Source organism: Euleptes europaea, chromosome 9 (genome assembly GCF_029931775.1).
Source record: "Euleptes europaea isolate rEulEur1 chromosome 9, rEulEur1.hap1, whole genome shotgun sequence".
Lineage (NCBI taxonomy): Eukaryota > Metazoa > Chordata > Lepidosauria > Squamata > Sphaerodactylidae > Euleptes > Euleptes europaea.
The window spans coordinates 4,372,426-4,394,670 of NC_079320.1; the positions used below are offsets into that span (position 1 = coordinate 4,372,426).

Consider the following 22,245-nt stretch of genomic DNA (forward strand, 5'->3'; position numbering starts at 1 on the left):
CAGTCACACAGAGAAGATACCCTTGTGCTGTGGCGGTAGCTGCTCCCCACAGCAATGTTTTTTAAAAATCTGCACAACGAGTCAAGTCTCCGAAAGGCCAATCAGGAGCCTTGCAAGGCAAGAGCCCTGCCTGACCCCGCCCACTTTCTGAAAACACCTGGCAGGCACCACGTTGGGGACCCCTGCATTAGGGCATTTAACACAAATCAACTTCCCATTGTTGGCAGGCGTGGGATAAACCACAACAAGGAGTCGCTTTCGGGAGCACTTCTGCCGTACCGTAGCTGCAGGCTTCGATCCTCGAGCAAGGACAAAGACTAAAAGCAGAAAACAGCCATGGAACAACCACGCAGCAGCTCTGAATGCCTGCTGTCCCCCCAGCTTGCGGCCCCACTGTCCTGAAGCAGGCTCACGGCTTCGTGTTCCACGCAGCTCGACAAGCGCACTACAAAAAGGGCCTTCGATCGCCCAGGGGTGAAGAGAAGAAGAACCAAAGGCCCTTATGTAAGAGCCAGCCTGCACTAATTCTCTGGCTTCCTAGTTCTATTTAAAAACTCGGCCCGCTAAAGGACGGTTCTACCGTTACGTTCAACACAGAACCCCTAAGCCCTTCCGGAAAAGGACTTGTAGGTAAGCCAAAAGGGGCGGTAGCCAATCGTACCTGGCTCCATTCCGACTTTAATATAGTCAGATGGATGGAAAATAAGACTACAAAAAAAGAAAAGAAATAACCTCGACCCAATAAATGAATTGTGTTTGGAAGAGAGCGCAAAAGAAGGTACGAAATAAATAGAATTTTTTACAACCGTTCGGGTTCCTGGAGGAAATTGAGTCAGCTTCCTTAAATCCTGGGGTTTATCCAGCAAAGGCAGAAAATTATCTGTTAAGTGCTGCATCTTGTATTGTGTGACGTGGGGGTGGGGAATTCAAGTACCACAAATCGCTTCCCGCGTATAAAAGCCGGGAGTCCGTTGTCTCTGCGTGGCTTTTCTGGGTTAACAACGACCATCGGAGGAGGGGACGGATGCGGCGGGACTCAGGACGGCCTTTTGCCAGGAAGTGGAGGATGAACCAAAAAACATGGAACTGCCAAGAAGAAAGGGATCGGTCACACTGCGTCGGAGAAGATGCCAACGAAAGCCAACTGACGATGCCCCAAAGAAGGACTGGATACTCCCGAAAGTGCTGCCCGGCTGCGCCCAGGTCCGCTTGGCGCCTCCAGCCTCGCAAAAGACCCTTTGCCCCGTTCCTCCCAGGAAATCCCTTGTGTTTAAAACCCTAAAGCGGCAGTCCTGATGTATGTGCATCAAATACAGGTTCCCGGCTGGGCTGGAGGCTGCTGTTTTCGATTTCGTACCACTCCTGATTTCTCTTTGTAGACAATTGGCATCTGTTGTGAAATGTCCACCAAAGCGCTGGCTACTGCAAGGCCTGGAGAGAGAGAGAGAGAGAGAAAAGATCAGAGGGTAAATGTAAAAAAACAAGAAAGGCCCTGCTGGATCTGACCAAGGCCCATCAAGTCCAGAAGTCTGTTCACACAGAGGCCAACCAGGTGCCTCTGGGAAGCCCACAAACAAGACGACTGCAGCAGCATTGTCCTGCCTGTGTTCCACTGCACTTAATATAATAGGCATGCTCCTCTGATTTTGTAGAGAAGGACGGACGGAAGGAAGGAAGGAACAGAAGAAAAGCCATGCTGGATCAGTGCAAGGCCCATCAAGTCCAGCAGTCTGTTCACACAGTGGACAGCATTATCTTCTCACCCCACAGCATTATCCTGCCCATGTTCTAAAGGGTGGAAATTAAATCAAAAGATTTTCTGTCTAGACATTAGGAAGAACATTCTAACAGAGCGGTTCCTCAGTGGAACAGGCTTCCTCGGGAGGTGGTGAGTTCTCCTTCCCTGGAGGTTTTTAAGCAGAGGCTAGATGGCCATCTGTCAGCAATGCTGATTCTATGACCTTAGGCAGATCATGAGAGGGAGGGCACCTTGGCCACCTTCTGGGCATGGAGTAGGGGCTCACTGGGTGTGTGTGGAGGGGGGAGGTAGTTGTGAATGTCCTGCATTGTGCAGTGGGTTGGACTAGATTACCCTGGTGGTCCCTTCCAACTCTATGATGCTATGAAAGTGGTCATCTGCATGATTTGTACATTGTCTTACCCCCACATAGAAATGCTGGGCTAGAAATTAAGGAAAGGCAAGGAGACAAGACAACACAGTCTTACCACTCAAGCCCCTGCTGACATTAGCAATGAGAGAGAAGAGTTACCCAGACAAGGATCCCCCTCCTCCGCTGACGGAGAAAAGGAAGTGGGCGATCTCACCTATCAAATTGTCACAGGAGGATCGCGGGTGCTTACCTGATTGCCCTGGTGGGGGAATCCCTCCCAGGCCTCGAGGCAGCCGCACAAACACAGAGAGGACGGCTGCTTTGTTGCCAAAACAGGGTTCCAAGGCGATCGGCTTGGGCACTGTCTGCAGCAAAGAAAAGAAACCGGGAGAAGATAATTATTTACATCATGCCTGTTCCATTGGATCCAGCCCACCGGTCTTGAACAGCAGCAGCAAACCTCCTTGAACTAAAGAAGCCCCAAATGTTCACTTAATGACATCCTGACTATCCCACTAATCAAAGAACATAAGAAAAGCCCTGCTGGATCAGACCAAGGCCCATCAAGTCCAGCCGCCTGTTCACACAGCGGCCAACAGAGGAAGCCCAAGTGCAGGGGGAAAGGGTGGTAATTTAAAAGACACACTGGAAAAGAGGAGTGAGAGAGAATGAAACCAACATAGCAGTGGCAGGTGCTGCTGAAACATTGTTGTTTTAATCTGCCCCGCCAATAAGAACATATGAAAGGCCATGCTGGATCAGACCAAGGCCCATCACGTCCAGCAGTCTGTTAACACAGTGGCCAACCAGGTGCCTCTAGGAAGCCCACAAGGAAGACGAATGCAGCAGCATTGTCCTGCCTGTGTTCCACAGCACCTCACAGAATAGGCGTGGTCCTCTGAGACTGGAGAGAATAGGTGTGCATTATGACTAGCATCCATTTTTACTAGTAGCCATGGATAGCCCTCTCCTCCATGAACATGTCCACTCCCCTCTTAAAGGCTTCCAAGTTGGCAGCCAGCACCACATCCTGGGGCAGGGAGTGGGGAATCAAACCTGGTTCTCCAGATTAGAGTCCTCTGCTCTTAACCGCTATGCCGTGCTGGCTCTCCAGGAAGAAGGGTCAAAGGTCTTGCCTCACTGGTGGAGACGAAAGGTAGTTTGGTGGAGAAAATAGAGATGGTAAGTTCGAGCCAGCAGGGGTGGCTCTCTGAACCCCATCTGTGTGAAGAGGACTCCAGTCTACTGCTGAATGACCTGACCACTCTGCCCCTACCGCTCCTTTCAACATGAAGTTCTCTATGCATGCACACCAGGTCCTTTCCAAAAATGCGGGGGGGGGGGGGAGGTTGCTCTATAGGGGCTGGTATGAGAGCCAGAGTGGTGTAGTGAGGTGTCGGGCTAGGACCTGGGAAACCCAGGTTCGAATCCCCGCTCGCACCATGGAAGTTTGCTGGGTGACTTTGGGCCAATCACACATTCTCAGTTCGACCCTGGCTAGTATTTGGATGGGAGACCTCCAGGGAATTCCAGGGGCATGGCATGGAGGCAGGCAATGGCAAACCACCTCCAAAGGTCTCTTGCCTTGAAAACCCTATGGGGTAGCCATAAGTCAGCTGGGACTTGATGGCAAATATACACACACACACAAGCTCACCCAATGATTTTATTAGCAAGCTGTAAGCATTGGGACCCTGGTTTGTGATCCACCTAAGGGTGCCAACGCTTACAGCTTGCTAATGAAAATCAAATCGTCAGGTGAGCTTGTAGAGTTTGAAATGCTCCCTGTCTTTCCGCTCACGCTGCAGCCTCTTCATCTCCCTGTTCTATTGTTCAGGCTTTCTCAGAGGTTTCCGAGACGCATCTAATGTGTTCTTCATAGGGCTCTGAGACCCCCACGGTTGAAAAGGTGAGAAAATAGAGCACTAAGCGCTCTCATCTATATTTCATTTGGAGAGATCGGCAGCTCATTTTAATGGGGCATGTAATTAAATTGAAAAGGTAATACAGAGCAGTGCTCCAACATCTATTAAAAGTAGCAGGCATGTTTCTTTAAAAAAACACACACACAAAAACCCCTAAAGAAGCAGAGAGTGCCCATATTTCCCAGACTTGGAGCTCCACAGAATGAAGCCATAGCAGGGCCCTTTTAGAAGAAAAAGAAGAAGAGTTGGTTTTTATATGCTGACTTTCTCTACAACTTAAGGGAGACTCAAACTGGCTTACAATCACCTTCTCTTCCCCTCCCCACCACAGACACCCTGTGAGGTAGGTGGGGCTGAGAGAGCTCTAACAGAGCTGTAACTTGCTCAAAATCACCCAGCTGGCTTCGTGTGTAGGAGTGGGGAGACAAACCCAGTTCTCCAGATTAGAGTCCGCCGCTCATGTGGAGGAGAGGGTAATCAAACCCGGTTCTCCAGATCAGAGTCCACCACTCCTTACCACTACACCACGCTGTTTTGCTCAGAATTTACTAGCTTCCCTTGCCAAAAATCTTGGTCTCTAAGATTGATTTATTGATTCGATTTATAGGGCACCCTTTCCTGGCCAAAGCCAAGCTCAGAGCAGCTATTAGATGAAAATCTAGCAGACCAACATGGTTGCCCTCCCTGAACTAGTTATCTTTTGGTTTTTTAATAGCAGCGACAAGCAGTTTCTTTTTACGCTGTCCCAAACAAATTAATTATCGCTTATGCTTTCAGGCATGGCGTTGTAATACTCTACGAACAGGCCAATGACAAAGGCCACCAAACAAAAGCAAAGCCAAACCTAGGATGCCATTAAGTTAGCAAATGCTTAAAGAATGAGGCAGCGACAGAGAGCAAAACCAAAATTAGCGCTTTGAACACATCTCTTACATTAAACAGATCACCGAGGCGCTGACAGATTAGTCCCCAACAAAGGATTTTACAACAGGTGACCGGGAGGCCGGTGTTTACGGCAGCCCTGCGTCCCGCAGTCTCCACTCCCCATCGAGTCGCTAAAGTCCAAAATAATTCTTTTCTTACAAAAGCAGCGGAGAATGAACTTGCGCCATATATTCTGCCGGAACTCAATTACAAGAACTAATGGACGCAGAGTGCCTGACATCTCCAAGTAATACATCGCCCAGGGTGGCTTCCAGCTCGGAGAGAGAAAGGAAGAACATATATTCTTTCTATCTCCAACCGAGGATGTTCAGTTGAGAGGGGGGAAAAGAAACAAACCAAGGAAAGCCAGCTTAAGAGTAGATCTCTATTCCTTCCGCTTCGAGAGTTTCGGGGAGAGAAATTTCACATGCCAGTAGTCAAGTGATGCTGAGATTCTCAAACACTGTGGGGAAACGAGTTGCATGCACACACCCACAAACGGTGTTCGAAAAGCATGCTGGCTACGATACGCATCAACAAAACGACAATAAGCACATGGAAGTTAAGGGAGGAAACTCTCCAGCAGTGCTCTTAACACCTTCAATTTACGATCTTTGTTCTGTTACATTTTAATTGGCATTTTTGTAAGGCAGGAAGCGCCACTCGGCAGGCTAATCAGCTGCCGCTTGGGAGGGCCGGCCTTCTTTCTTGAGTCTGTTTCAGCTCAGGTGTCCTACTTACCATGGACCCTAAGAGGAAATACGAACTATAGCCCTTCCCTGTAGTGCACACATGGAAGAAGAAGAGTGGGTTTTTATCTTTTAAGGAGACTCAAACCGGCTTACAATCGCCTTCCTTTCCCCTACCCACAACAGACGTCCTGTGAGGTAGGTGGAGATGAGAGAGTTCAGAGAGAACTGTGACTGGCCCAAAATTACCCAGCTGGCTTCATGTGAAGGAGCGGAGAACCCACCCACTTCACCAGATTAGAGTCCGCTGCTCATGTGGAGTAGTGGGGAGCCAAACCCGGTTCTCCAGATTAGAGTCCACCGCTCTTAACCACTACATTACACAGGAAGCTTCTCGTTTTCTCAAGTGGCCGTTGGGTCTTCGCTGAGCCCCAGAGGATATGGGGCACGCAGAAAGAGGGGACCAGTCATCCTGGCATCTCCTTGGGTGCCTGGCTGTAAGGAGGCAGGCAGTTCGCGTTACTGTACCTACCAGTGTGGTGGAAGAGCCAGCGTGGTGTAGTGGTTAAGAGCAGCAGACTCTAATTGGGAGAACTACAGTTGTTTCCCCACTCCTCCACATGAAGCCAGCTGGGTGACCTTGGGCCACTCACAGTTCCCCCAACTCTCTCAGCCCCACCTACCTCAAAAGGTGTCTGTTGTGCGGACAGGAAGGGGAGTGTAAGCCGGTTTGAGATTCCTTAAAAGGTAGAGAAAGTCGGTATTTAAAAACCAACTCTCCTTTCTCCTCTTCTTCTTCTGCAGTCTCTTCCTTTAGGGTCAGTCACTAGCAAGCTAGCCCACATACACAGGTCCACCATAGACCCCCTAAACTGCCAGAAGCCACCACTACCGTTCCTGGTTCATACACAATGAGCAACTTGCTCATCATACATCTCCCTTCGACCCTGTCTCAACCTCCTATTCATTTCTTTATTTCAAACATGTATTAGCTGCCTTTCTTCCTTACTGACCTCAAGGCGGCTTTCTGCGTGTGTGCCGTCAAGCCACAGCTGACTTATGGCGACCCTGTGGGGTTTTCAAGGCAAGAGATGTTCAGTGGTGGTTTGCCACTGCCTGCCTCTGCATAGTGATCATGGACTTCATTAGTGGTCTCCCATCCAAGTACTAACTAGGGCCAACCCCCTATCTTCCAAGATTCGACAGGATCAGGCTAGCCTGGGCCATCCACATCAAGGCAAGAGACATTCAGAGGTGGTTGGCCATAGCCTGGCTCTGCATAGCAACCCCCGTCTTCCTTGGTGGTCTCCCATCCAAGTACCCACTAGAGCCGACCCTGCTTAGCTTCCGAGATCTGATGAGATCTGCTAGCCTGAGCTATCTAGGTCAGGGCAAGGTGGCTTACAATATAAATAAAATACCTTTAAAAGATTGCCTAAAAATACATAAAACCAAAATTTAAAAATAGGGGGAGAAAGCATCCTGAGCCAACTCCACTCTATAGGTAGAGAAAAACGTTCAGGGCTCTCTCTATTCAGACCACATTTCTCTAACTCCCCTGGGCTTGTCTGACACCTCTTCCTTCAGGATGCAGATTCACAGTTTCACACATCCTGGAAGCAGGCTGCGATACTCACTCTAAAGCTTCCCGTTCTGTTCCCATTATTTCTATTTACATAATTCAGTCAAGCGAAAAAGATGAGGTATTAATAAGCACATTTGTCACAAAAATAGAAGCACAGGAGAATAAACACATGCAATGTGTTTGTTTTTAAGAGTAATCACCAGCTCCAATTAGGGGGTGAATTGCCAAATTTGTAACTGGATGAAAAAATAAGTACATCAAGCAACAGTGACAAACCAGGGCCAAATGCTAAAAGTGACCACTGGGCAAACATGCCCAGAAAATAGTCATATCCAACTTGCTGCCGGGAAGAGCTGAAATAACTGGGTATCGTATAGCCGAGAGAAGAGAGGACTGAATGGAAACAGGATTGCACTGTTCAAATCCTTGACAGGTCAGTTGTCCCAGGGAAGAATGCAAAGAGTTGTCCTCTGCTGATCCAGAGGGCCAGAGTAGATCTAATGGTTTAAGTTATGGGACAGAAGATTCTGGTTGAACCTTAGGAGACAATTTGTAATTGACAATGGAACCAGCGTTGTGTGGTGGTTAAGAGCAGTGGACTGTAATCTGGAGAACCGGGTTCAATTCCCCACTCCTCCACATGAGCGGTGGACTCTGGTCTGGTGAACCAGGTTGGTTTCCCCATCTTCTCCACAAGAAGCCTGCTGGGTGACCTTGGGCTAGTCACAGTTCTCGCTGAACTCTCTCAGCCCCACCTACTTCACAAGGTGTTTGTTGTGGGGAGAGGAAGGGTGCCTGTTGTGGGGAGAGATTGTAAGACGGTCTGAGTCTCCTTAAAGTTAGAGAAATGTGGGGTATAAAAACCAACCTTCAGTTATCTTTGGGGTGGTGGAGAGGGGGGATCTCCCTCACTGGACATCTTCAAGCAGAGGCTGGTCTGTCTACATCTGGGGATGCTCAGGCTTGGGAATCTGAGCACTGACTATGGGGCAAGACTGTAGGATCTAGAAGTAGGGTTGTCAGGTCCCTCTTTGCCAATGGCAGCAGGTTTTAGGGGCGCAGCCTGAGGAGGGTGGGGTTTGGGGAGGGACTTCAATGCCACAGTCCAACTGCCAAAGCAGCCATTTTCTCCAGGCGGACTGATCTCTATTGGATGGAGATCAGTTGTAATAGCAGATCTCCAGCTAGTACCTGGAGGTTGCCAATCCTATCAAGAGGAAGAAGAAGAAGAGTTGGTTTTTATATGCTGACTTTCTCTACCACTTAAGGGAGACTTAAATCAGCTTACAATCACCTTCCCCTCTCCACAACAGACACCCTGTGAGGTATCTGGGGCTGAGAGAGCTGTGACTAGCCCAAGGTCACCCAGCTGGCCTCATGTGAAGGAGTGGGGAAACCAATCCGGTTCACCAGATTAGCCTCCGCCGCTCATGTGGAGGAGTGGGGAATCAAACCCGGTTCTCCAGATCAGAGTCCACCGCTCCAAAGCACCGCTCTTAACCACTGCACCACGCTGGCTCTCTACAAGCTTATACTCTGAACATCTTCTTGGCCTTTCTAAGGGGGCTGGTGGACTCTAATCTAGCTGTTTTACTGCAGACCAACACAGCTACCCTCTGAAACAGAATAAGTTAAAGGGACTATTTCGGCAAAGTGCTCCCAAACTCCCCTGCAATGCTGTGTTCTCAGATCTCCAAAAGATGTAGTATAAAAACCAAGCTCCAACTCAGTCCCAGTGCATGCCTGAAATACGTCCCCCACCTAAAAGACACCTGCTTCAGCCACCCAGGAGCGGCCACCAAGAAGTCACCGCAGCTCCCCTTCTGCAGTGCAGGACGGTTATTTCTTCCAAGGCAGCATGGGTGCGACTCCTCCGCAGCCTTCTAAATTTGCTAGAAATAATTCATTAAAAAGAATAAAGGTCCGTCTCTTCTTGACATTCCTGCAGCCAAGCGGCCTTTTAGAATAAAGCAAAAAAATTTTTAAAAAATCCGTGACGCTAATCCATTTTGCACACTGCATAATCTCCGGCTTCACAGGGCCGGCAGCTCTATCCCCCTGCCAGGTGTTCAAAGGGAAATGGGCTCTCTTTCGACAAATTGGAAAGCCAGGGGGGAACCAGCAGAGCTAGCAAACATAACAGAAAGCCTCCCTCCCTGCGTTTTTCCGTTCCTGCGTATTAGCCGCATCAACAGCAACCGGCTTAACATCTGCCTGCAGATGTTGGTGGCATCGCGTGGACTCTGTTCCAAGGATGTTACCAGCATTTTTTCCCCCAAAGGGAAGGCTGTGGTACAGATGGGGGGGTGGGGCGATAAAAGGGAATTTGTAATTCTGTTATAAAGGAACATTGAACACTTGGTGTGTTCCACAGGATTAAGAACTGGATGTGGAAGAAAAAGTGCAAAGACAGAAAAAGCCTCTGGGATGGTGGGAAATGTATTCTGCCACCGAATTCTGCGTGGTGTAGTGGTTAAGAGTGGTGGTTTGGAGCGGCAGACTCTGATCTGGAGAACCGGATTTGTTTCCCCACTCCTCCACATGAAGCTCGCTGGGTGACCTTGGGCAAGTCACACTGTCTCAATCCAACCTACCTCACAAGGTGTTTGTTGTGCAGAGGGGAAGGTGATTATAAGCTGGTTTGATTCTTCCTTAAGTGGTAGAGAAAGTCTTCTTCTTCTTCTTGAATCATCTGGAGCTACCCGCTCTCTCTCTCGCTCTGTGTGTGTGTGTGTGTGTGTGTGTAAAGTGGCAGATCTCACAGCTCAGAATATTTGTGCGTGTGGCAAAGCACCAGTCTTGTAGGTCGTCAGGAGCCATGGTCACAAGACACAGCACCGAAGGGCTACCAGACAGGCTGCCATGGATCTTTGCATTCCATTTCCTCCGGAAGTATTACTTTGCAAAGGCTGCCAAGTCGGGAGGGAGTTGTGAAGGGGGGAGTACAAACGTTTCCCCGAGTCCCGTAAAACCGTCACTAATCTCGGGTCAAGCACCACTAATTCAGATGTGAACACCAGAAAGCTCTTTTCAAACAAATCGCAAGATTATTCTTGGAACGAGAGGCCGGACGAAGCTCAATTCTAATCGGATTCCGGGAACTGCTGCATAAAAAGCTGCAGCCTCCCAGGTACTTAGAGCTTTTTAAAAAAACGAGCAGATAACATCAGAAGGTGGTTGGATGCTTTTTTGCTCAGGTGAGCAACTGGTGGATGCTTGTGCCGGCCAGCCAAAATGGCAGCCTGCGGGAGAGCCGAAGAACAAAGGCAGGACTGCAAACCCTCCAACCTGCTCGTTCTCCGTTGTCCCAGCAACACGTCAATCCAGCGGGGTAAATTGCTCCCTCTCTTTCCTTACGCCCTGCAGGAAGCGAACGCGCTGAAAAGGCGGATTGGATGGGAGTCCAGCTGCAAAGCATTAGCCCAAGATGGTACCCATCAACTGGCCACGAACAACCGAAAGCCGCCTAAGGGCACTTGCTGATCAAAGCGATCTTCATCCCGCTCTTTGGAATGGTACACATAATGTCAAAGGACCGAGGGCCAATTCTCCCACAACAGTTTGCCGTGCGCATATAAGTATCTATGCTGGGAAATCGGTGCCACTGTCCTGGCAGGGACCGGCCAGGCTGAGCGGGTACAGCGACTGAGAGCCATCTAGTGAACAGAAGCAAGCGGCCAGTCCGACAAGGAACAGCCAAATGACTTCCCTAGATGATGTGATCTCTGACCGAAGCCATGGCAGGTCCTGAGAGGGAGAAGCTTTTCTCCCTCCTTCTCTCATAATACCACAACGCAGGGTCATCTGCTGAAGCTGGAGGATGAGAGATTCAGAACAGATAAAAGGAAGTATTTCTTCACACAGCGCATGAACTCCCTGCCCCAGGATGTGGTGATGGCTGCCAACTTGGAAGGCTTTCAGAGGGGAGTGGACAGGTTCATGGAGGAGAGGACTATCCATGGCTATTATTCACAATGCATACCTATTCTCTCCAGGATCAGAGGAGGGTCTGTGGCATAGTGGTAGAGCCTCTGCTTGGCATGCAGAAGGTCCCAGGTTCAATCCCCGGCATCTCCAGTTAAAGGGACTAGGCAAGTAGGTGATGTGAAAGACCTCATCAGCCTGAGACCCTGGAGAGCCGCTGCCGGTCTGAGTAGACAATACTGACTTTGATTGACCAGCGGTCTGATTCAGTATAAGGCAGCTTCATGTGTTCATGAGCATGCCTATTATCTAGCAGAGGCTAGATGGCCATCTCTCAGCAATGTTGATTGTATGACCTTAGGCAGATCATGAGAGGGAGGGCATCTGGGCCATCTTCTGGGCATGGAGTAGGGGTCACTGAGGGTGTGGGGAGGAGGTGGTTGTGAATTTCCTGCATTGTGCAGGGGTTTGGACTAGATGACCCTGGTGGTCCCTTCCAACTCTATGATTCTAAGATTAGATGAAGGTCAGGCTTATCTGCTCTGTCACCAACACATGTTTTGGAAACTACTCTGAGGAGCAACTTTCAAAGAGCGCTACCTGGGGCAAACGCTAATTTGAACATGATATTATTCACACAGAAATTTCCTGCACAAAAGATGGTGCTGGCAAAGCAACCAGCATCATTGGCTCAAAAGATGCCGGCACCAAAGGGAGAACATCCAGATGGTGCCCCCCTTTCGCGGCAGACGACAAATCCATGAACTCTTAACACACGCAAGCTCTTTGCACCTCTCCTGCGTAGCACTGTTTGGGGAAACCAGACAGGGAGGAGTCTGAGGTGGGGGGGGGTTAAACCTGCCAGTCCAATAAACAGAGCAAGAAAAACCGAGACGGGACTCGCAAACCATTTCGCCCCCCCCCCCCCCGCAACACTGTCACTTCAGTTGGAGTCACATATTCCGTGACAAGTTGGCAGATTTTAATGGCTGGTACATTCGTGAACTCCCGAACCCTCTTTCATATGCAGAGCGAGGGCTGTCGGTTTCCGCATTAATGACGAACATATGCACCGTTCTCATAGCTCCCCTGTTTTGCCCAGAAAAAGGTGGCAGCTTGTCAAGTTATTTCCCGGAAGGAACGAGAGAAATGAGGAGGCAGCAGGAGGTCCAAGGGAGGTGAGGGAGGGAAGGGGCAAGGGAGCTGCCGTGGGAGCACCTGCGAGCGGGCGCCACCAAAACCACGAGCCCCGGCTGACTTCCCTTGAACGGGGAAAAGACGGGGGAGAGAGCCAGCGTGGTGTAGTGGTTAAGAGCGGTGGTTTGGAGTGGCGGACTCTAATCTGGAGAACCGGGTTAGATTCCCCACTCCTCCACATGAGCGGCGGAGGCTAATCTGGAGAACCAGGTTCGATTCCCCACTCCTCCACATGAGTGGCAGACTCTGATCTGGAGAACCAGGTTTGATTCCTCACTCCTTTACATAATCGGCGGAGGCTAATCTGGAGAACTGGGTTGGTTTCCTCACTCCTCCACATAATCGGCGGAGGCTAATCTGGAGAACTGGGTTGGTTTCCTCACTCCTCCACATGAAGCCTGCTGCGTGACCTTGGGGCTAGTCACAGTTCTCTCAGAGCTCTCTGAGCCTCGCCTACCTCAGAAGGTGTCTGTTGTGGGGAGAGGAAGGGAAGGAGATTGTAAACCGGTCTTATTAAAAGGTAGAGAAAATCGGCATTTAAAAACCAACTCTTCTTCGTTTGGTCATTCTCAACCATTTCACCACAGCAGTCTTTGGTGGCAGCAAAGAGCACACCAACATACACTCTGCCCCAGATCTTTTGTCCAGAGTTCATTGCCCCACTTAGCAGGCCTAGAATCCCATGTCAGCTACATACATTAGTGGATGGCTCCCTGCACCAGAGGAAAGCCACTGTTTACGGAACAGATCCCCGTCAACCAACCCATGCTTTTGACTCTCCTTCCACTTCCACCCCGGCTGCAGGACCCGCCTTTCATTGCAAACATTAGTATCCCAAAGTAGTACAGATTGCTTTGCCAATCAGCCTTTCCCCCCCTCACCCTTGAAAGGCTTTGCAGAGATTTTATTAGCAGCACCTACAGCTATTTCCAGCCAACTGTTCTGCTGTATTAAACTGTATCCGCCTTGATTACAAGCCATTAAAAAAATCCTTTAAAGAAAGAAGAGCTGCAACTTTTATTTAAGCCAGCGTAACCTAAAAGATGCAAACCAGCAGACAGGAGAAATAAAATTAGATCAAAAAATGTGTTTATGGAATCTTTGCAGTTACGTTTCTAATGTAGCCTTTCTCATGTGCTCTCTCTAGGGTTGCCAACCTCCAGGTACTAGCTGGAGATCTCCCTCTATTACAACTGATCTCCAGCTGATAAGAGATCAGTTCCCCTGGAGAAAATGGCTGCTTTGACAATTGGACTCTATGGCATTGAAGTTCCTTCCTTCCCCAAGCCCCGCCCTCCTCAGGCTCCACCCCAAAAACCTCCTGCTGTGGTGAAGAGGGACCTGGCAACCCTACATAGACAGATGTATACTATTGGTCAATGGGCTGGATCTCAGACATGCACTCCAATCCTTGTGCCAGCGGACGCGTTCAAATATTATTCTTCACTTGCACAAAGTGAAACCAATCGTATCCCCACTTTCTTTTCCCAAGGCTCAAGGCCTACCACAAAGTATTACTTCTCATACCATTTCAAAAACAAATGAGAGAAAATCACCTGGAGCATCTTCTATGCCTTCCATTGTTCCTGTATGCAGACTGTCATTTGGCTAAAAATTATATTAAAATGTTTCATGCCTTGAGATGCCAATAGGGTTGCCAACCTCCAGGTACTAGCTGAAGATCTCCTGCTATTACAACTGATCTCCAGCCGATACAGATCAGTCCCCCTGGAGAAAATGGCAGCTTTGGCCATTGGACTCTATGGCACTGAAGTCCCTCCCCTCCCCAAACTCCACCCTCCTCAGGCTTTGCCTCAAAAATCTCCAGGTATTTCCCAACCCGGAGCTGGCAACCCTAGCTCCCTCCCTTTGGTCAAAGGAGAAATAAAATTGTGATACCCACAAACCCATAATAAGTATGATCCCAATGACCCCCTCACCTTAACGCTCCCGCCAATGAGGTCAGGTGGCTCCTCGTCTGTTTCTAAGACAACGTTGATGGAGGCGAAGGGACGGCTGGCCATCTGCTGCATCTCCCGGAGCAGTTGCTGGGGAATAAGAGCAGGGATGTCAATACGATGGCCCCACACAATCAGAGGGTCAGAGACATTCGTCAGATGTCACAGGGATGCAGCCCTGTGCCAAAGAGGTCCCGAGAGAAAAAGGTTCAACCCTGGAGGCCGAAAGCTCAGAGACACAAGGCTTCTGATCGAAGCCCACCCAGCGCCCTCTTTCTCGGGAAAACTCAGACGATACACGGTCATATCTGAATCCTCTGACGTTTGTACCTCCATACACTGAATCCCGTGCCCCACAGTTTATTTAAAGGCATGTCCAACCAACATTTCGCCTCACAGCAGCCTTCCTCTGATGCTGCCTCCTAGAAGGGAGGCTTTTGACTCACGAAAGCTCATACCACGATAATACTGCTGGTCACTAAGGCTCGACCGGTCTCAAATCTAGCTCCTCTAATGCAGACCAACATGGCTGCCAGTAATCAACTGGGTGTAAAACTGCCCTGGTCAGTACATAAGAAAGGCCCTGCTGGATCAGACCCAGGCCCATCAAGTCCAGCAGTCTGTTCACACAGTGGCCCACCAGGTGCCTCCAGGAAGCCCACAAACAAGACGACTGCAGCAGCACCATTCTGCCTATGTGCCACAGCACCTAAGATAACAGGCATGCTCCTCTGATCCTGGAGAGAAGAGGTATGCATCATGACTAGTATCCATTTTGACTAGTAGCCATGAGTAGCCCTATCCTCCATGAACATGTCCACTCCCCTCTTAAAGCTCTCCAAGTTGGAAGCCACATCCTGCCCCACATCCTGGGGCAGGGAGTTCCACAATTTAACTATCTGTTGTGTGAAGAAATACTTCCTCTTGTCTCTTTTGAATCTCTCACCCTCCAGCTTCAGCAGATGACCCTGTATTCTAGTATTATGGGAGAGGGAGAAAAGCTTCTCCCTGTCCACTCTCTCCATACCATGCATAATTTTACAGACCTCTATCCTGTCTCCCCTCAACCGCCTTCTTTCCAAGCTAAACAGCCCTAAACATTTTAACCGCAACTCACAGGGCAGTTGCTGTAGTCCCCTGATCAGTAAATGTTAGGTTCATGGGCTCTTTATAGAAATGTACCACATGTATGTGAGGAGCTGCTCTGGAAAGCAAAAAACAAAATACTGCTTTTCTTTTCAGTTCTACCCCACCAATAAGCAATTGGGGGGGGGGGTTCCGCTAATCTCCCCTTGACTTCCACTATGGGGCTGTGGCGCCCCACTGCCAAAGTATAATGAAACAACCGCGGGGCAGAAGCAAAACAAGCTGCGTTGGCCATGTTAAGTGCAGCGGGTTTCCACAATCCATCAGATTCATGTTCACCACAGTCTCCTGAAGATGAGAAGACTGAGAGGGGATATGATAACCATCTTCAAGTACTTAAAGGGCTGTCATATTGGTGCCGAGTTGTTTTCTGTTGCCCCAGAAGGTCAGACCAGAACCAACAGGTTGAAATTAAATCAAAAGAGTTTTCGTTAGGAAGAACTTTCTAACAGAGCAGTTCCTCAGTGGAACAGGCTTCCTCGGGAAGTGGTGGGCTCTCCTTCCCTGGAGGTTTTTAAGCAGAGGATAGATGGCCATCTGTCAGCAATGCTGATTCTATGACCGTAGGCAGATCATGAGAGGGAGGGCATCTTGGCCAACTTGTGGACATGGAGTAGGGGTCACTGGGGGCATGGGGGGGAGGTAGTTGTGAATTTCCTGCATTGAGCAGGGGGTTGGACTAGATGATCCTGGTGGTACCAACTGCATGATTCTATTATATAATTCTAGTACCGGGCACAACATGTCTGAGATGAACGGCTGCCATAAATAACCGAGGGGGGTCTGCCAACCTTGGCAAGTGTTAGAGAAGTCACAAGGGCAAACGCATAAAGGAATTACACCGAGCAAATTGATCCAGAGCCAGCTCTGCTTGCCGTGGTTTTTCGCATCTTAGCAATGGCCACCCAAATCCCAGAAGCTACCAAGAGACGAATGCTTGCACAAAAGGGAGATTTGAACTGGGGACTTGCTAGGGTCTTAAACCCTATGTTTAGCGTTGCCAACCTCCAGGTACTAGATGGAGATATCCTGCTATTACACAGGGAGGGGCGGTGGCTCAGTTTGTAGAGCATCTGCTTGGCATGCAGAAGGACCCAGGTTCAATCCCCGGCATCTCCAGTTAAAGGGACCAGGCAAGTAGGTAATGGGAAAGACCTCTGCCTGAGACCCTGGAGAGCTGCTGCCGGTCTGAGTAGACAATGCTGACTTTGATGGACCAAGGGTTTGATTCAGTATAAGGCAGCTTCATGTGTTCATGTGATCTCCAGCTGATAGAGATCAGTTCCCCTGGAGAAAATGGCCGGTTTGGAAGGTCGACTCTATGGCATTGAAGTCCCTCCCCAGGCTCCGCCCCAAAAATCTCCAGGTATTTCCCAACCTGTAGCTGGCAATCCTACATACATTACAGCAGCTTTTAAAGATGGCCTCGAAAGGGTGGAATGCTTAGGCCCTCCACAAGCTAGATTTGAGTCCAGCGGCACATTAGAGACCCACATGATTTTCATGGTATAACCTTTTGAGAGTCAAAACCCCCTTTGTCAGATCTGGCGAAGAGATCTTTAATTCTTGAAAGCGTACATCTCGTTGGTCTCTAAAGCACTTTGTTGCATACTGACAAAGGGTGCTTTGACTCTCGAAAGCTCATACCCCCAAAATCTCGTTGGTCTACTGGATTCAAATCCGGCTCTTCTGCAGGCCAAAACAGCTACCCTCTGAAACTATCCAAGGGTGCCATTTTGCTCTGGGTGTTTGGGTTGCACACACACACACAGTCCTAGGCCAACCTGCTACCCAAAAAGTAGCACGGGAACCTGAGCTAGTGGTGAGATCCTCCACTCTTGTCCGCTTAAAAGATGCACAGCAGACTGCACATCCAAGACCGCGCAAAACAGATTGCTGGGTTGTTGCCGCGGTAATTATGCCTTCCGGCTACCATAAAGTGATTTGTCTAATGGCTGTGTTGGGTTTTTTTAGATGGAGCAAGCTGTCCTGATAAATATGCCCAAAATAAGGAACAAGAACCCATTAACTCTGCAAAAGTTGAACATCTGAAAAGGGTTGGATTTGCACAACTGGCACATGCCCGCGGGGGAGGTCATTTAGGTGCAGTCACCTCACCCCCCCTCCCAGGAACACTGTCTCTCGGGGTGAATCAGCAAGGCATCAATGCGTGAGAGAACGGAAGCCCACCCAAGGCGATTTCGGGATCTCGATGACCCCACGAGCAGGATGCACAGAAATGAGCTGAGACCTCAAGAGCGGCGCGGGAGCCAGCTGCAAGACGGCAGCCACCGAGCAGCTGTCGTGCTGCAAAGGAGAGGCATGACATGCGTGAAGTACCCCAACAGCAAGCACGGGCGTTTAAAAAGGGGCTTCCCAGAGAAATCACCAATCCTCATCTCCACACTGTGGTGGCTGCATTCGCTAAAAACCCAATTCACACATTCATGGTTTGGATGCGGAACAGACCAGACATTACCCCAGCAGCAGCAGCAGAAGGAGGAGAAGGAGAGGGGCTGTGGCTCAGTGGCAGAGCATCTGTGTGGCATGCAGAAGGTCCCAGGTTCAATCCCTGGCATCTCCAGTTAAAGGGACTAGGCAAGTAGGTGATGGGAAAGACCTCTGCCTGAGACCCTGGAGAGCTGCTGCTGGTCTGAGTAAACAATACTGACTTTGATGGACCAAGGGTCTGATTCAGCATAAGGCAGCTTCATGTGTTCATGAGAAGGAGAGATGGGTGTTATACCCTGATTTTCTACTTTTAAGGAGTCTCAAACCGGCTTACAATCTCCTCCCCTTCCTCTCCCCACAACAGACACCTGGTGAGCTAGGTGGGGCTGAGAGAGTTCAGAGAGAACTGTGACTAGCCCAAGGTCACTCAGCAGGCTTAGTGTGTAGGAGTCGGGAAACCAACCCAGTTCACCAGGTTACAGTCCACCGCTCTTAACCCCTATACCACGCTGGCTCTCTTAGCCTAAACGTACAAGCTCCCATTCATACAAAAGGTACACTGCAACTTTTGAGAGCCATTATGGTATAGTGGTTAGGGTGTCGGACTAGGGCAGGGGCTGTGGCTCAGTGGAAGAGCCTCTGGCTGGCAAGCAAAAGGTCATGAACACATGAAGCTGCCTTCTACTGAATCAGACCCTTGGTCCATCAAAGTCAGTACTGCCTACTCAGACCGGCAGCGGCTCTCCAGGGTCTCAGATAGAGCTCTTTCACATCAACTACTTGCCTAGTCCCTTTAACTGGAGATACTGGGGGTTGAACCTGGGACCTTCCGCATGCCAAGCAGATGCTCTACCACTGAGCCACAGCCTCTCCCCAAGTGGTTAAGCTTCACTAAGCGGTTAACTTCATTAAAATATAGACCTCTTTTATTTCTGATATCTAATCACATATCTTAGGGGAAGCTTTCTAATTCCACTGCCTAGCAAAGACCATACTGTCTGCAGTTATCTTATGTAAAGCTTCATGTGTACCAAAAAAAATAGTGTTATTAATAGTGTAGACCTCTTATGGACAAGAACGATTCAAAGAATAGAAATGTCTATTTTGTAATAAGATATAGTTTTGATTAAGTGAGGAGTTATTGATGTAGAGCTGTAAAGTATTTTACGTGATGTTATGTGATTATGTGACTATCTCTTTTTAGTTTATGTATATATCTATTGTTGACTGTCCATTAAAAGTATTTTTAAAAAAGAATTTAGGCTGTGGGCAAGCATTTGTGAGCCACCAGATTTACAGATGCACTAGGAGTTGGTGTGTGTCTTCAAAACACCTCTGCTGAGGTAATGACAAAGCAAAAGAGGTGTGGACCCAATCAGTTTCTGGACAAAAACTATTCGGGAGCCCCAAATAAGAGACTCGGAGGTTTCCAAGAGTGGAATAGAAAATGCATAGTTAAATTGTGGAACTCCCTGCCCCAGGATGTGATGGCTGCCAGCTTGGAAGGCTTTCAGAGGGGAGTGAACATGTTCATGGAGGAGAGGGCTCTTCATGGTTACTAGTCAAAATGAATACTAGTCATGATGCATACCTACTCTCTCCAGGATCAGAGGAGCGCCCATTATATTAGTTGCTGTGGAACACAGGCAGGACTTTCCTAGAGGCACCAGGTTGGGCTTTCCTAGAGGCACCAGGTTGGCCACTGTGTGAACAGATGGCTGGACTTGATGGGCCTTGGTCTGATCCAGCAGGGCTTTCCTTATGTTCTTATGGAGGATGGGGCTATCCTTGGCTACTAGTCCAAATGGATACTAGTCGTGATGCATGCCTATTCTATCCAGTATCAGAGGACCGCCCATTATATCAGGTGCCGTGGAATACAGGCAGGATGCTGCTGCTGCTGCAGTCGTCTTGTTTGTGGGCTTCCTAGAGGCACCTGGTTGGCCACTGCGTGAAGAGACTGCTGGACTTGGTGGGCCTTGGTCTGATCCAGCATGGCCTTTCTTATGTTCTAAAGCAGGGGTGGGGAACGTCAGGCCCGGGGGCCATTTAAGGCCGTGAAATCATTTGATCTGGCCCTTCGTGGGTCCTGGCAGATTTCTAGCTCAGAAGGATCTAAGACTGGTGATCCGCCCAGTCCAGCAGACAGGAATAGCCTCTATTCAAGGCAGATGTGAGTTTGTTTTGCCGAGAAAAGGAACCATTTTTCCCCCTTGCAGAAGAGTCATTAACTATGGAGCTGATAGGACCGCCCAAGAAACTGTGTTAACCCTTTCCCACCCGGGCCATGGAGAAATGCATTCCCTCTGTACTACAAGAGGGCTGGGGGCGGAAGTGGCGACAATGGTGGGGTTAAAGGAGGCAGGGCCAGAATGCAAGGGGGGGGATTCTTAGCCAGTGTGTCCTCATTTCATCCCTGCAGGAGCCAGCTGTAGAATCTGTCCCTGACTGTGTGGAGCAGGAGCAACTCCAGCGTGCAGCTGGATGGCTATGCCCGGCTGGTGCAACAGGCCATCCTGTGCCACCAGGTAGGCAACTGTGCCACTGGTTAGATGCCTGCCTGCTTGCCTGTGCGCGGGGGGTGGGTGGGTCATCTGGGGCAGCTGCCTGCTTGGGGCTTGGCCGGCTAATTTTTAAGTTGATAATTTTGTACCTCACCCCTGTTCTAAAGCTTGTAACAGAAATGCTGTCTCTCCACAGAGAGCTTTTAACACCTGAGTGTCAGTGTCTAGGAAATGATATCAGGAATTAATTCTAAGCTAATAGATGATGGAGTTTTCAGGCCAGTGGCTCTAACTTTTAAAACTGTAATGACAAAATAGTGCTTCTCATCAGGCGGACAAATGAGGGAGACAATTCATACCCTGTCAAAGATAAAAATTAAAGGGAAAAGGCCGGCCACCTACTAGAATGATTTGCTGAGCACATAAACAGACACGCAGAACACAGAACGGTTATCCAGTCTCAAGTTATGGACACAACCATTGTGCACCGTTCAAGTTACAATCAATTCAGGCCACCCCCCGCCCTTTTTGGAAGGCATTTCACAACGAGGCAGCTTCGGCACCTATCAGCCCCAGGACTTATTTCACTTCCGAAGAGGAAACCCATTTTTCAAGGAAGCCAAGAAAGGGTAGCAATGCAGATCTCAATTACTGCCTGTAAATCTGGGTTAAAAACCAAATGGACCATACATCATCTTTGCCGAAGACATTTAACAGGGATAAAATATTAGATAATCAAGGATAAATCGATTTTCATTTTTTATCTTTGCAATACGACGGTTGTGGATGTCAAAAAGATGTAATTCTGGAACAAGCTGAGTTTCCAGTTATTAATGCTATTTTCTTGGGGAAAGCGCTGCCCACCTCCCAAAACTGAAAGGAACAAGCCCAACCTCAACTGCCGTGCCCAGCACACACCTCTTTTAAAAAAATGTAACGACAGAAAGTAAGAGCCAGTGTGGTGCAGCGGTTAAAGTGTCGGACTAGGATCTGGGAAACCCAGGTTCGAATCCCCACTCTGCCATGGAAGCTCACTGGGTGACCTTAGGCCAGTCACACACTCTCAGCCCCGACCCTGGCTAGTATTTGGATGGGAGACCTCCAGGGAATGCCAGGGGCATGACGTGCAGTGGGGTTGGACTAAATGACCCTCAGGATCCCTTCCAGCTCTATGTTTCTCCTGATCAGATTTTTGAAATACATTTTTATTTATTATTGCCTTGAAAAAACCTACGGGGACACCGTAAGTCAGATGTGACCTGATGGCAAAAAAGAAAAGAAAGAAGAAGACACAGAAAAGTCTTTGATTAAATTATGAGAATAACCAGCAAGAGAAACTCAAGTTAGACGCAACAGGAGTTAATATCAACACGATCATGTCAGGAAACAGGAGGGTGTCACAACAAAAACAAAAGGAATTAAAAGACTGAAGTGATGAGACGTTACTAAAACCGAGGGGAATCTCACAGGTACAGTTTTTCATAGCTGAGGAAAACGGTAATCATGAAATATGGGCTTGAAAGGTCAGAGAGAAGAGAAAGATATACCAGTTGACTCAAGGGCTTTATTGGAGTCACATCAAACCCAGTTCAAACATCTGGTGCATCATTTGAATTGTTAGCATCATAGTTTACGACTTTCCAGCAAAGCAGAGTCAAAAACCAAAGTTTGATGCAGGGTTGCAAACCATGGCTTGTGGTAGCTATGGTACGGTGTTTTATATTCTTACCTGCATTTTTATTGTTTTAATTTTTTAAACCCTGATTGGGCGGAACCCTGTGACCCCTGACTGGATGGAAAGGTGGGATAAACATGTTTTAAATAAATCAAT

The 22,245-nt window shown here is 48.8% G+C and overlaps 1 protein-coding gene across 1 annotated transcript in view; it reads right to left on the reverse strand.

Annotated features, from left to right (window-relative positions):
• Window positions 1–1,241: 1,241 nt before the first annotated feature.
• ATRN (attractin) overlaps window positions 1,242–22,245 on the reverse strand; it is a 176,162-nt gene continuing 155,158 nt past the window's right edge. Inside the window, exons 27-29 of the mRNA XM_056855209.1 lie at window positions 14,296–14,403; window positions 2,362–2,476; window positions 1,242–1,431 (exon numbers count right to left, since the gene is read on the reverse strand). Of these exons, the coding sequence (XP_056711187.1) occupies window positions 1,307–1,431; window positions 2,362–2,476; window positions 14,296–14,403 (348 nt within the window). The 3' untranslated portion in view covers window positions 1,242–1,306. The remainder of the gene's footprint in view (window positions 1,432–2,361; window positions 2,477–14,295; window positions 14,404–22,245) is intronic.